Source organism: Salvia hispanica, chromosome 6, assembly GCF_029641045.1.
Source record: "Salvia hispanica isolate PSC_SH4W2 chromosome 6, Shi_PSC_v1, whole genome shotgun sequence".
Taxonomy (NCBI): Eukaryota; Viridiplantae; Streptophyta; class Magnoliopsida; order Lamiales; family Lamiaceae; genus Salvia; species Salvia hispanica.
Window position 1 is genome coordinate 17,126,732 of NC_142697.1, and position 12,889 is coordinate 17,139,620.

At 43.7% G+C, this 12,889-nt stretch overlaps 1 protein-coding gene across 1 annotated transcript; it reads left to right on the forward strand.

Moving 5' to 3' along the window:
* Positions 1–682: 682 nt before the first annotated feature.
* Positions 683–4,552, forward strand: LOC125208657 (uncharacterized). The gene is made up of 2 exons (XM_048108310.2): positions 683–3,777; positions 3,875–4,552. The coding sequence occupies exons 1-2, from the start codon at positions 894–896 to the stop codon at positions 4,351–4,353; spliced, it is 3,363 nt and encodes a 1,120-aa protein (XP_047964267.1). The 5' UTR covers positions 683–893; the 3' UTR covers positions 4,354–4,552.
* The last annotated feature ends 8,337 nt before the right edge of the window (positions 4,553–12,889 follow it).

The window sequence follows — 12,889 nt, forward strand, 5'->3', positions numbered from 1 at the left end:
ACTCCGTATTATGCAATTTTAGATTTTTCAGATCATATTAGGTTTCATAATTCAGATTTTGGAGGGTTTGGATTTCAAGACAAATAGAATCTGATTCATTTTACATAAAATTTAGGATTTTCGAATCGAATCGGATTGAACACAATTCCGATCCGAAATCCAAAATCTTGAATTCTTAAAAAAGTTTAAAAAAATATTTTTTTATTGGAATTCGATTTTTTTTTCACCGGATTGAAGATCAAAACTATAATCATGGATATTGAAATGATCATTTCTAATTATCTTTTCATTTTGAATAACCTTAAACCACATTGATTTGTTGTTTGTGTTCATAATCTTCGTGTTATTATCTAAACGGATTTAACAAGCAGATAGTTGAACTTTTTATTTTTATTTCACCACCCAATGGAGTAGCATGAGTATTCATGTTGGCAAGTGCAAAAGAATTGTCCAAACCCACTATAATTATATAGGCTCAATTACCAAAACAAAACCACTCACCTCACTGATTATATTTACGGAAAACAATGCAATTACACATGCTGCCTCTGCCTAAACCTATGCTAATTGGCAATTCAAATTTTCACAAAACAAAAATAAATTCCACAAACACATAAAGCAGAAAACACGGAACACAGAATCCCGAGGGACAAAATTGGTGGAAGAGGCCGATATTTTTTCAACAAATTATTAACTCCAACCTTCATCCTTCGTCACCTTCAACTATATACAATAAAATAATATTCCATTTTTTTTATTATTCTTGGCTTTTCTTGTTTATGTGCAGAGCTTGATAACGCAAAGCTCCTGAATACAGCAAAGCAAGATAGTTTAGAGTTGGGGAGGGAGACCCAATGCAAGTGCCGGAAGAGTGGTGATCTAGGTTTTTGCAAATGCCGATGCCGAGGCAATTCTTGAACGCCACCCCAACTCACCTCCACCGCTGCTATTTCTTCTTCTTCTTCTTCCTCTTCTTACTCGCACAACAACATTCCCTTGCGTCCGAAGTTTCTGTTTTATTCTCTTGGATTTCTTCTTCTTCTTCTTCTTCACCGCCCCCTCCTGCATTCTCCAATTGGAATCCCTCACACCCTAATCCTTGTAATTGGTCCTTCATCACATGCTCTTCTCAATACTTTGTCACGCAAATAAACATACAATCCCTTCCCCTCGCTCTCCCCTTCCCCTCCAATCTCTCCTCCCTCTCCTTTCTCCAAACCCTAACAATCACTGGCGCCAACCTCACCGGAACCATCCCCTCCGACGTCGGGGGCTGCGCCTCCCTCCGGAATATCGATGTCAGCTTCAACGCCCTCGTCGGGGAAATCCCCTCCACCATCGGCGGCCTCAAGAATCTCGAGGAGCTCACCCTCAATTCCAACCAACTCACCGGACCAATCCCGCCCCAAATCGGCGGCTGCATGAAGCTTAAAACCCTTACTTTGTTCGACAACAGGCTGAGCGGAAGCATCCCCGCCGAGATCGGAATGCTGTCGGAGCTGGTTGCCCTCCGCGCCGGCGGCAACCAAGATATCGACGGAGAGATTCCCGACGAAATCGGGAACTGCCGTAATCTCGAGGTGCTCGGGCTCGCCGATACGAAGATTTCCGGGGGGATTCCTCGCACCATCGGAAGGCTCCAGAAGCTCCAAACCCTGTCGATTTACACCACGATGCTATCGGGAGAGATTCCGGCGGAGATCGGGAACTGCACGGAGCTCGTGGATGTGTTCTTGTATGAGAACAGTCTGTCTGGATCGATTCCGCCGGAGATAGGAAATCTGCAGAAGCTGGAGAATTTAATGGTGTGGCAGAACAATTTGGCGGGCTCAATTCCCTATCAAATTGGGAGGTGCAAGAGTTTGACAGTCATTGATGTTTCCCTGAACTACATATCTGGCACCATTCCGGAATCAATTGGGAATCTAACCTATCTCGAAGAAGTGATGCTCAGCAGCAACAACATCTCCGGTTCCATCCCTGCGGTTCTCTCCAGTGCGACCAGGCTGGTCCAGTTCCAAATCGACAGCAATCAGATTTCCGGCTCGATTCCGCCGGAGCTTGGACTGTTGAAGAACCTGCAGATCTTCTTAGCTTGGGGCAACAAGCTGGCGGGAAGCATCCCGGAGGCGCTCTCCGGCTGCGAGAGCCTCCAGTCGCTCGATTTGTCTCGCAATTCGCTCACCGGCAGCCTTCCCACCGGCATCTTCCGCATCGCCAATCTCACCAAGCTTCTCCTCATCTACAACGACATCTCCGGCGCGATTCCGCCGGATATCGGCGCCTGCACCTCTCTGGTGCGGCTGAGATTGGTCGGGAACAAGATCGGTGGAGAAATCCCTAAAGAAATCGGCTCCCTCACTAGCCTCACCTTCCTTGATCTCTCCGATTGCCGCTTGAGCGGTTCAATGCCTCCAGAAATCGGAAACTGCAAGGAGCTGCAGATGCTGAATTTGGCGCGAAATTCGATCACGGGAAACCTTCCGACCTCTCTATCTTCGCTCACCAAGCTAGAGGTGCTGGACGTGTCGGCGAACAAGCTCGACGGCGCCATTCCTGATATTTTGGGGCAACTCTCTTCCCTCAACAGGCTCTCCTTAGGAAGCAACGGTTTATCCGGGAACATTCCGTCCAGCCTCGGCCGTTGCTCGCGGCTTCAGCTGCTCGATTTGAGCAGGAATTCGTTGACAGGGAGCATGCCGGTGGAGATATTTACCATCGAGGCGCTTGAAATCGAGCTGAATTTGAGCTGGAATTTGCTTAGCGGGGAAATTCCAACTCAGATTGCGGCATTGAACAAGCTCTCTGTATTGGATCTTTCACACAACAAACTTCAGGGAGAGTTGAAGTCTCTTTCAGGATTGGTGAACCTCGTGTCGTTGAACATCTCCTTCAACAACTTCTCAGGCTACTTGCCTGACAACAAGGTTTTCAGGCAGCTCTCCGCAGAAGAGCTGGCTGGGAACCCGGGGTTGTGTTCCCATGGCCATGACTCGTGTTTCCTGAGCTCTGGCTCGGGAATGGGGATTCCCGGGAAGAGGCGGCCGTGGAAGCTGAGATTGGCCATCGCATTGCTTGTGATCGTGACCGTGGCGCTGGCAGTTGTGGGCGTGCTAGCCTTTCTCAAAGTGCGGAGAATGAGCAAAGCAGAATCGGATTCGGAATTGGGAGAGGGGGAGTCGTGGTCGTGGAAATTCACCCCCTTTCAGAAGCTGAATTTCTCAGTGGATCAGATCCTCAGGTGTCTCGTCGAGGCCAATGCCATCGGGAAGGGGTGCTCAGGAATCGTCTACAAGGCGGAACTCGACAACGGGGAAGTGGTGGCGGTGAAGAAACTGTGGCCTGTGATGGTGCAGGCCGGTTTGAACAGGGGAGTTCGCGATTCGTTCTCGACTGAAGTGAGGACGCTGGGATCGATCCGGCACAAGAACATAGTGAAGTTTTTAGGGTGCTGTTGGAATCAGAAGACGAGGCTGCTGATGTATGAGTATATGCCCAATGGAAGCCTGGGAAGCCTTGTGCATGAGAATAATGGAGGCTTCTTGGAGTGGGAGGTGAGGTACCGGATTCTGCTGGGCGCGGCTCAGGGCGTCGCGTATCTGCACCATGACTGTGCCCCGCCTATCGTGCACCGGGACATTAAGGCCAACAACATTTTGATTGGCCTGGATTTCCAGCCTTACATTGCTGATTTCGGCCTGGCTAAGCTCGTTGATGATGGAGACTTCGCCCGTTCCTCCAATACTATTGCTGGTTCCTATGGCTATATTGCTCCTGGTATAATATACTTACTCCACTATGCTTTCTGGTTGTTAATACGCATAAATTTATACTACTATTAGAATATGTGACACTATTTTTTCTTGATATGCAGAGTATGGATTCAGTATGAAGATCACTGAGAAGAGCGATGTTTATAGTTTTGGAGTAGTTATGTTGGAAGTCCTCACTGGGAAACAGCCCATTGACCCGACCATACCCGATGGGATTCACATTGTGGACTGGGTGAAGCAGAAGAGAGGCGTGGAGGAAGTTCTAGACCCCGGGCTGCGCCTGAGGCCCCAGCCGGAGATTCAAGAAATGATGCAGAGCTTAGGAGTGGCAATGCTGTGTGTGCAGTCGTCACCTCATGAGCGGCCAACGATGAAGGATGTGGCGGCGATGCTCAAGGAAATAAGACAAGAGAGAGAGGAGAATATGAAAAATGAGGCTGGGAAAGGGTCACAAGTTAGTGATGGTGGTGGTGGTGGAGAGGGACATAATGGTGGAGGCTCATCATCAGCTATACAGACTTTGTATTTGCAGAGCAACAATTCAAGCTTCTCTGCATCTTCATTACTCAATAAGCAATAGAGATTGCATTTCTTTAATTTGTACTTACTTACATCTAAACCGTTTGGTTTTCTCATCTTATAAAGTGTTGATTATCTTTTGAGAAAAATAAGAATACTACTACTATTCTTTATTTCTCTCATTTTAACTTCTTATTAGTATAGACATTCATTACCTTGTATTTCAAATTATTCACAACGTATCCAATCATTTTTATCTACCCTAAACCAAAAAAAAAAATTAATCGTAGATTTTATGTAATTTACTTAAACAACAGTGCTATCATCGACTTCATTTCGATGACCTTCATCTTCTCGGTCTCGGCAGTGGCTTTGAATGAACCCCACACCGCCTCCGACGTCTTATCCATTTTATCCGGCGACCAAAGTGTTATGAATCGATCGGATCGCTACGAACAACCAATAACCAAGAACGAGAAAACAAATCACACAACAACAACGATATACGTGGTTCGATCAATGTGATCTACATCTACGGGAAAAGCACTCAATCTTTATTGCTCATTCACACGCTACGATTACAAAACGAAAAGGTTAATCGCGATACAAACGACGCACTCTAGAAACCAGTCGGCTCAAACTCGAGAGCTCTCTCAACTACAATGGTTTCCTCACAAAGACAAATGCATCACACTCTTTTCTTGAGCTGAAAACCGTCAACCCCGAGCCTTATATGCGAATCAGATGCAGTTAATCTGGTGTAACCGATTGAGCTCAAGCTCCAGCTCACAATCCCCAAACTAGCCGCTGCCTAACCTAATTTCAAAACACTCTTGTAACTTTTGCATATTAGTCCCTCAACTTCTTTATTTGTGAAGTAATGGCCCACACTCCAACAAATCTCCACCTTGGGGCATTAGTGAACAATGCAGATTGCCTTCTCCAGATTCGTGTCTTCCCTCACAGCTCCACCAAACTGACCAGCTCCATGCAATGCCTTAATTTGGACGCTGGTAAAGTCTTGGTTAGCATGTCAGCTGCGTTGTCCTCAGTTCCTACCTTCGATACCTTCACTGACCCTTTATCAATCTCATCCCTGATAAAGTGCAGCCTGACATCTAAATACTTGCTACGCTCGTGGAATGTCTGATGCTTAGCAAGACATATTGCGCTATTTGAGTCACACAACACCGTTACTGCATCCTGCTCAACACCAAAGTCTGCCAAGATTCCCTTCAACCAAAAACTCTCCTTGATTGCTTCAGTAAGAGAAATATACTCTGCTTCCGTCGTAGACAATGCAACAACCGATTGAAGACTCGATTTCCAACTCACTGCTGCTCCATACAGAAGAAAAACATAACCAGATTGGGACTTTCTTGTATCCATACTTACTGCAAAATCAGAATCACAAAATCCCACCAATGCTCCACCTTCACCTCTGTGATTTCCATCAAACAGTATACCATATCCTTGAGTGCCTGTGAGATATCTGAGTAACCATTTTAAAGCATGCCAATGCTCTATCCCCGGGTTAGCCATGAACCTACTAGCTACACTGATAGCATGACTTATATCCGGCCTTGTACACACCATAGTGTACATCACACTCCCAACAATACTTGCATAAGGGATCTTGTCCACTTCCTTCTTCTGCTCATCATCTTTAGGACACTGATCAGCACTCAGCTTGAATTAATGTCCCAATGGCACAGAAACTGACTTGCTACTGTCCATTTGGAACCTCTTTAACACCTTTTGGATATAATCCTTCTGAGTCAGCTAAATTTTCTTTGCTTTTCTGTCTCTCACAATATACATGCCCAAAATTCGCTTGGCATCCCCCAAATCTTTCATGTCGAATCAGAACTGAGCCTTGATTTGATTTCCTCCACCTCTTCTCTGTGCTCTGCTGAGATTAGCATATCATCTACATATAATAGTAGATATGCCACTGCTTCCCCACTTCTCTTTTTGATGAATACACAGCTATCATAAAGAGATTTCTGGAACCCAATATTCTGAATAAACTCATAGAACTTGAGATACCATTGTCTTGATCTTTGCTTTTAACCATAGAGGCTTCTCTTCAGCATGCATACTTTATTTTCATTTCCTGGACTGATGAAACCAGGAGGCTGATCCATGTAGATCTTCTCCTCCAACTCCCCATGTAAAAAGGCTGTTTTTACATCCAATTGTTGCAGCTCCCATCCTCTGGTTGCAACAATACTGAGCAGAATCCTGATTGAACTATGCTTGACAACTAGACTGAAAATTTCATTGTAATCAATCTCTTCCTTTTGAGTGAACCCCTTGGCCACCAACCTTGCCTTAAATCTCACTTTGTTGCTGTTGAAGGCCTCTGTCTTCTTCTTGAAGATCCAATTGCATCCTATTGTTTTCTGATTCTTAGGCCTTAGCACCAAAATCCAAGTTTGATTCTTGTACAGGCTATCGATTTCCTCTTGCATTGCCTTGAGCCATTTATCCTTTTCTGGACTTCTCATAGCCTCCTTATATGATGAGGGTTCATGATATTCCACTTCTTCAGCTGCTGTTAGAGCATAATACATCATGTCGTAGTCATTGAATCTTGAGGGCAGCTTAATCCTCCTTTTAGGCTTATCTCTAGCTATCACCCTTTCTGGAATAACCTCATCATTCAGACCAGATGTGTTGTTATCTTCCGAGACTCTATCAGAATCTTCATCCACCTTTTCAGCCTGACCATGAGGCTCCACCTCAACTTGAATTCTCTCTGGTTCCTGCTTCAAAAAAGGCATTTCATTTTCTTTGAAAATCACATCCCTACTGATGATAACCTTTCTGACCCCCTCTTCAGTGCACCACAGTCTATAACCCCTTACACCCTTTTGATAGCCCAACATAACACATTTTAATGCTCTAGGCTCAAGCTTCCCTTGCTTAGTGTGAGCATAAGCTCTACAGCCAAATGGCCTCAACCTGGAATAGTCACCACACTTCCCATACCATCTGCCATCAGGTGTTTCACCATTCAGAGATGATGAGGGGCACTTATTTATTAACACAGAGGCTGTTGCAGCTGCCTCTGCCCAGAACTGCTTTCCCATTCCAGAAGATATGAGCATACACCTTACCCTTTCTAAGATGGTTCTGTTGGCTCTTTCTACAACACCATTCTGCTGGGGATTGTGAGGAACCATCCTATGTCTCTTAATCCCCTTCTTCTTACAAAATTCATCAAATTCTGAAGATAGAAATTCAAGACCATTGTCTGTGTAACACCCGCCCTTTTTATTCCTAAGAATTTTGGAAACTGACCTATAATTAAAATATATTAGTTTCGCGCCTAACCCCTTTTACTTCTCAGTATGATCAAACGTTGTGAAGTATATTTTGAGTGATGAATGAAAATAGTGTTATTACAATATTTAATATCCTTATAGTCCGTATTTAAAGACCGAGCTTAAAATAAAAGTTCTACATCGAGTTCAACATTAGAGTAAAAATAAAAATACTCTCCATACCCTTCGGATCTTGCTTAATAGTCACGTCTTGAACCCCGATACCTACACGAATGGATAAGAAGCTTGTTAAATCAAGACGAGACGATCGACGAAATCACATCACATCAAACACGCTTATCAAACGACGGCTCACGTTTTCCCAATGACGGCTCACGTCTTTTTAAGCGACAAGATGTAATATTCTTGCCATTAATGGTATAGTGAATGATTGAGGTAACAACTTGCCTCATTTGGCAAGAAGTTCATAACTTTTGGACAATGAAATTCCTCCATGAATCAAGCTTTAATCCATGTTTTTCCCATGCACCATTTCTTCTATAAATACTACAGCCACGCCATTCTTTATTCTTTGTTCTACCACAAAATCTCCAAACAAAATTATCTCAAAGTGAGGATTTAGAAAATTTCCAAGCAGAGGAGATCGAGTCTCTCATCGCCACCTTCACTTCTTCTTTTTCCTCAAGGTAATTTCTCTCAATAATCCTTTTGCTTCATAGCCATTTTCGTACCACATTCAAAGCATGAACATTAGGAAATTCTCATGTCAAACACCATCTTTTGTAAGCCAGGAACTTAGGAAATGATCATGCTTAGGATCATGTTTCTTGAACAAACTTTCTTGCAATTTACCAATAACTATACATATTGTCTCTTTTCCTAAGCAATCAAGAACTATGAATTCTGATAACCATGGAAATAACGTTGAGCTCGAGATAGTAGAACTTAGCTTTTAGTGAACATAGAAGAACACCGGACTGCCCGAACCGTGCCGATACCGTGGCTGCCGGACAGTCACCGCTGCTGCCACTCGCGGGCTCGCGGCAGCCACACACACACGCATGCCCACGCAGCTGCTGTACACGATGCCGTCGTGAACCCATGGTAGCTGACCGGGCACCGCTGCATTGTCCCGAGCAGCCCAACGCTGCCCCCTCTGCCCGGACAAACTCGCTGCACTCACTAGGCGAGCTCGGTGACTGAAATTGAACCACAAAGAGAAATGTGAGTGTGTTTCTATGTGTGTATGAGGGTGTGCGTGTATATGTGTGATGAAAAGAGGAAGAGAACGTACCTGGAGTCGGAGCGATGGCGACGGCAGTGTGCTGCACGCCAGCGGCCGAAAGCCGTAGCCAAAAGAGGGTGGCTGCCTCCGGCAGAAGAGAGTGGGAGAGAGAGAGAGAGAGCCGCGACCGGCGGCCGGCGTCGCTCGTCGGCGATGCCATGGCCGGCGCGGGGAATGGCGAGAGAGAGAGAGGAGAGTAGCGTGAGGTTGAAGGAGGAATGAGAGAGAAAAATGGCGTATGTTTCAAATCAATTTGTGAATATGACTATTATAAGGGCACTACTTTTTTTTTTAGATTGGGCTCGTCTTGTTTCTTGTATGGGCCGAAAATAATGAGAAAAAGAGAAGTTGGCCTTTGTTACCTTGGACTATCCTAATTAATGTAAATACTTGTTTTATGTTGGACTTTTATTTTGACGACAAGCTTAATTTTCCCTCTTTGGGCTCTTTATCTTTTGGTTGAGATTAAGAACAGTTTAGAATTAACTGACTCCCTCATATTCGGTAAATAATTAATCTCATGATTAATTATTTTAATTCAATCTCTAGTTTTAATTACCATGAAATCCCTAAAATAATTCCTTATATTTAGAAATCTATTAGCTTAATGAGTTTTCTCCAATAGTCATCTTTTACTTCTAAAGTCTCTTTAAAAAATAGAGAGCCATAAGTTTTGATGGAATGGAGTTACCTTGATCGAACCTCGAACATAGGATGCATTCCCCATGTAGGATCATTGCATTTCATGCACTTTATGAATATTCTAAAGACTGATTGAATCAACACCCTTTTTCAAGAAGGGCATGTTCACGGAGTTTGATATTCGAAGACGAGCTTATGTAGAGATTTATTTGGAAGCTTTGAGGTGGCTTTATATCCAACACATTAAGTGTGGATAAAATTATCAAATATATATGAAATTATTTTTGTTTGATAAAATCGCACTTACTTTTTTTGCAAATGTTATCGTGCCATAAATTATTTGTTTTATGATGCCTATCTGTTTGGCGATGCCAAATGAATGAATGAATGAATCGAATTCGGCTCCAATAGGACCAAGATCCTATTCGAGTTAGTGTACACAAAGGAATGGACCGTGAGTCATCGTAAGGGTTGGCCGGTCAATGTGATCGTGGAAGGTGGCCACCTTCCCGACACACAATGAACCATCAGATATGGCAGATTGTTGGAATGAACTTAGTCTGATCAGACGAACTTTATGAAAATGAACTTAGTAAGCTCGGGCCTTTAAGAAAAACCCCCGTGTGTTACTGTGATGGCATGATAATAACTTTTTCTTATATGTGTAACTTTCGGCACTGTGTTCACTGAGTACCCCGTACTCAGCCCTGCATGTATTTCTAAATGTGCAGGTTGAGCTGTGATGAAATGATGGCTGAGTGGAGTTGGTGGTCGTGTCATCTCTTTTATAGGATTTTTGTGGCATATGTCTTCACACATATGGCCATGCGTTTGCAACACCTTCCGCTGTGCACTATTGTAGTATTTTGTATTAGATGGATCGTAAGGAAAATGATTAGCGACGAGTGACTTGTGATAAACACTTTTTTTGATCTTCAGGATCTTTCGTTGCCTTGTGAACCTTCTTTATCTTATTAAAACGTATTTGAGTGTCTTATTGTTAATTCTTCCACCCCCCTTTCTATCCCCTCTTCTTTTTCCCCTCCCCTAGTTACGATTCACCGAGCAATGCTATCCTTAGTAAGGCGCGGTCGTGACAGTCTGTTCTCAGATATTTAAGAGACCTGCCTGTTTCTAGTTCAACTTCAATACACCATTCTTGAAATCTCTTAAAGGTTTCTGACTTTTCTTTCATGATAATCACCCAAAGTTTTCTACAGAAATCATCAACAAAGGATAAGAAATACCTGCCACCAACTATGCTGTTTACTTGAGAGGGTCCCCAGATGTCACTGTGTACATATTGCAGAGGCTCAGTGGAAGTGTGCTTTCCGGAACCATAGGGAAGTTTCTTGCTCTTCCCCAATATACACTCCTCACAAGATGCAACATCCTTTGACGTCTGATCACCTTCAATCTGAATCAATCCCAGCTTTGATAATTGTTTCAATCCAGATTCTCCCACATGCTCCAATCTTGAATGCCAGTTGATAGAATGTTGTGATTCAGTGTGATACACATCCCCCTCAATGACCTCAGCGTCCAGATAGTAAAGATTATTGGCTCTCTTGGCCTTCATGACAGTTTCACCATCCTTAGTCACCAACATCTCACCATTGGCAGAAGAGAATTTGAAGCCCTTGGATTCCAACATTCCTAAGGAAATTAGATTTCTCTTGATTGATGGAATGTATCTAACATCAGTAAGCACTTTGATGGTCCCATTCATCATTATCATCTTAACATTTCCAACTCCTTCAACATGACAAACATTGTCATTTCCCAAAAGAACATTCCCCTCTGCCGGTTGCAGATCAGACATCCAACCTTTATTTGAGGTCATATGAATACTGCAGCCCGAATCCATGATCCAAACATTCTCAATCGAGCTCTTGTTGGTGACAGTGAGTGCTTGAGCCACCTCAGTTTCCTCAGTGACCGCTGCAATGTCATTGCCCTTTTCTTCCTCAGCTTGCTTTCTTTTCCACCCATAGCAGTTTTTCTTGATGTGGCCGGGCTTCTTGCAATAGTGGCAAGTCCTCGTCTCCTTTTGTTCTGCCTCCTTCTGTCCCTTGCCTTTCCATTTATCATTGACTGGTTTCTTGCCCTTATCCTGCTTCTTGGCAGTAGTTTTGACATTCAAAACCTCAACAACTGGATCAAGAGTCTTACCTGAAGATCTCTGAAACTCCTTCAATTTCAATGCTGAATATACTTCTTCAAAAGTGATCTTGGAATCCCTTCCAAGAAGTATTTCATCTTTGAATTGCTTGTAAGACTTTGGGAGCGAATTCAAGAGCATAAGGGCCTTGTCTTCATCTTTGACTTGCTCGTCTATATTCTCCAGATCATCGATGCATTTAGCAAAATCCTCGAGCTGCTCCAAGATGCTCTTAGACTCAGAGATCCTGAACGTGAACAGCTTCTGCTTGAGATGAAGGCGGTTGGCCAGAGACTTGGTCATGTAGATCGACTCAAGTTTGGCCCAAATCACGGCAGCAGTCTCTTGCTTAGAGACTTCCCTCAATACCTGATCACTGAGACTCAAAATCAAGGTGCTATAAGCCTTGTTCTGGAGTTCTTGTGCCTTAGGATCGACCTTCTCATCCGCTCCCTCAACTGGCTTTTCATCCCCATTCTTCAAGATCTCCCAGAGGCCCTACTGCATCATCACAGCTTTCATCTTCAGCCTCCACAAGCCGAAATCATTTTTTCCGGTGAATTTCTCCGTTTCGAACTTCGCTGTAGACATCGCGCCGATCAATCCCCAATCGCTTCCCACAGACGGCGCCAATTTGTTATGAATCGATCGGATCGCTACGAACAACCAATAACCAAGAACGAGAAAACAAATCACACAACAACAACGATATACGTGGTTCGATCAATGTGATCTACATCCACGGGAAAAGCACTCAATCTTTATTGCTCATTCACACGCTACGATTACAAAACGAAAAGGTTAATCGCGATACAAACGACGCACTCTAGAAACCAGTCGGCTCAAACTCGAGAGCTCTCTGAACTACAATGGTTTCCTCACAAAGACAAATGCATCACACTCTTTTCTTGAGCTGAAAATCGTCAACCCCGAGCCTTATATGCGAATCAGAAGCAGTTAATCTGGTGTAACCGATTGAGCTCAAGCTCCAGCTCACAAGCCCCAAATTAGCCGCTGCCTAACCTAATTTCAAAACACTCTTGTAACTTTTGCATATTAGTCCCTCAACTTCTTTATTTGTGAAGTAATGGCCCATACTCCAACACAAAGTATCCACTAGAGATTCTATAATTCAAATAATAAGAAATGCTATCAAAAGAGAAATATTACAACAAGGGGTTGTTCGGTTTCGATGACAACCCCCACGACTCGTCTTCTC

What these genes read in the sequence shown, in the direction of transcription:
- LOC125208657 (XM_048108310.2), top strand. Translation starts at nt 894, where the DNA reads ATGCCGATGCCGAGGCAATTCTTGAACGCCACCCCAACTCACCTCCAC. An exon ending in CTATGGCTATATTGCTCCTG is followed by an intron (nt 3,778 to 3,874) that starts GTATAATATACT and finishes CTTGATATGCAG; the next exon opens with AGTATGGATTCAGTATGAAG.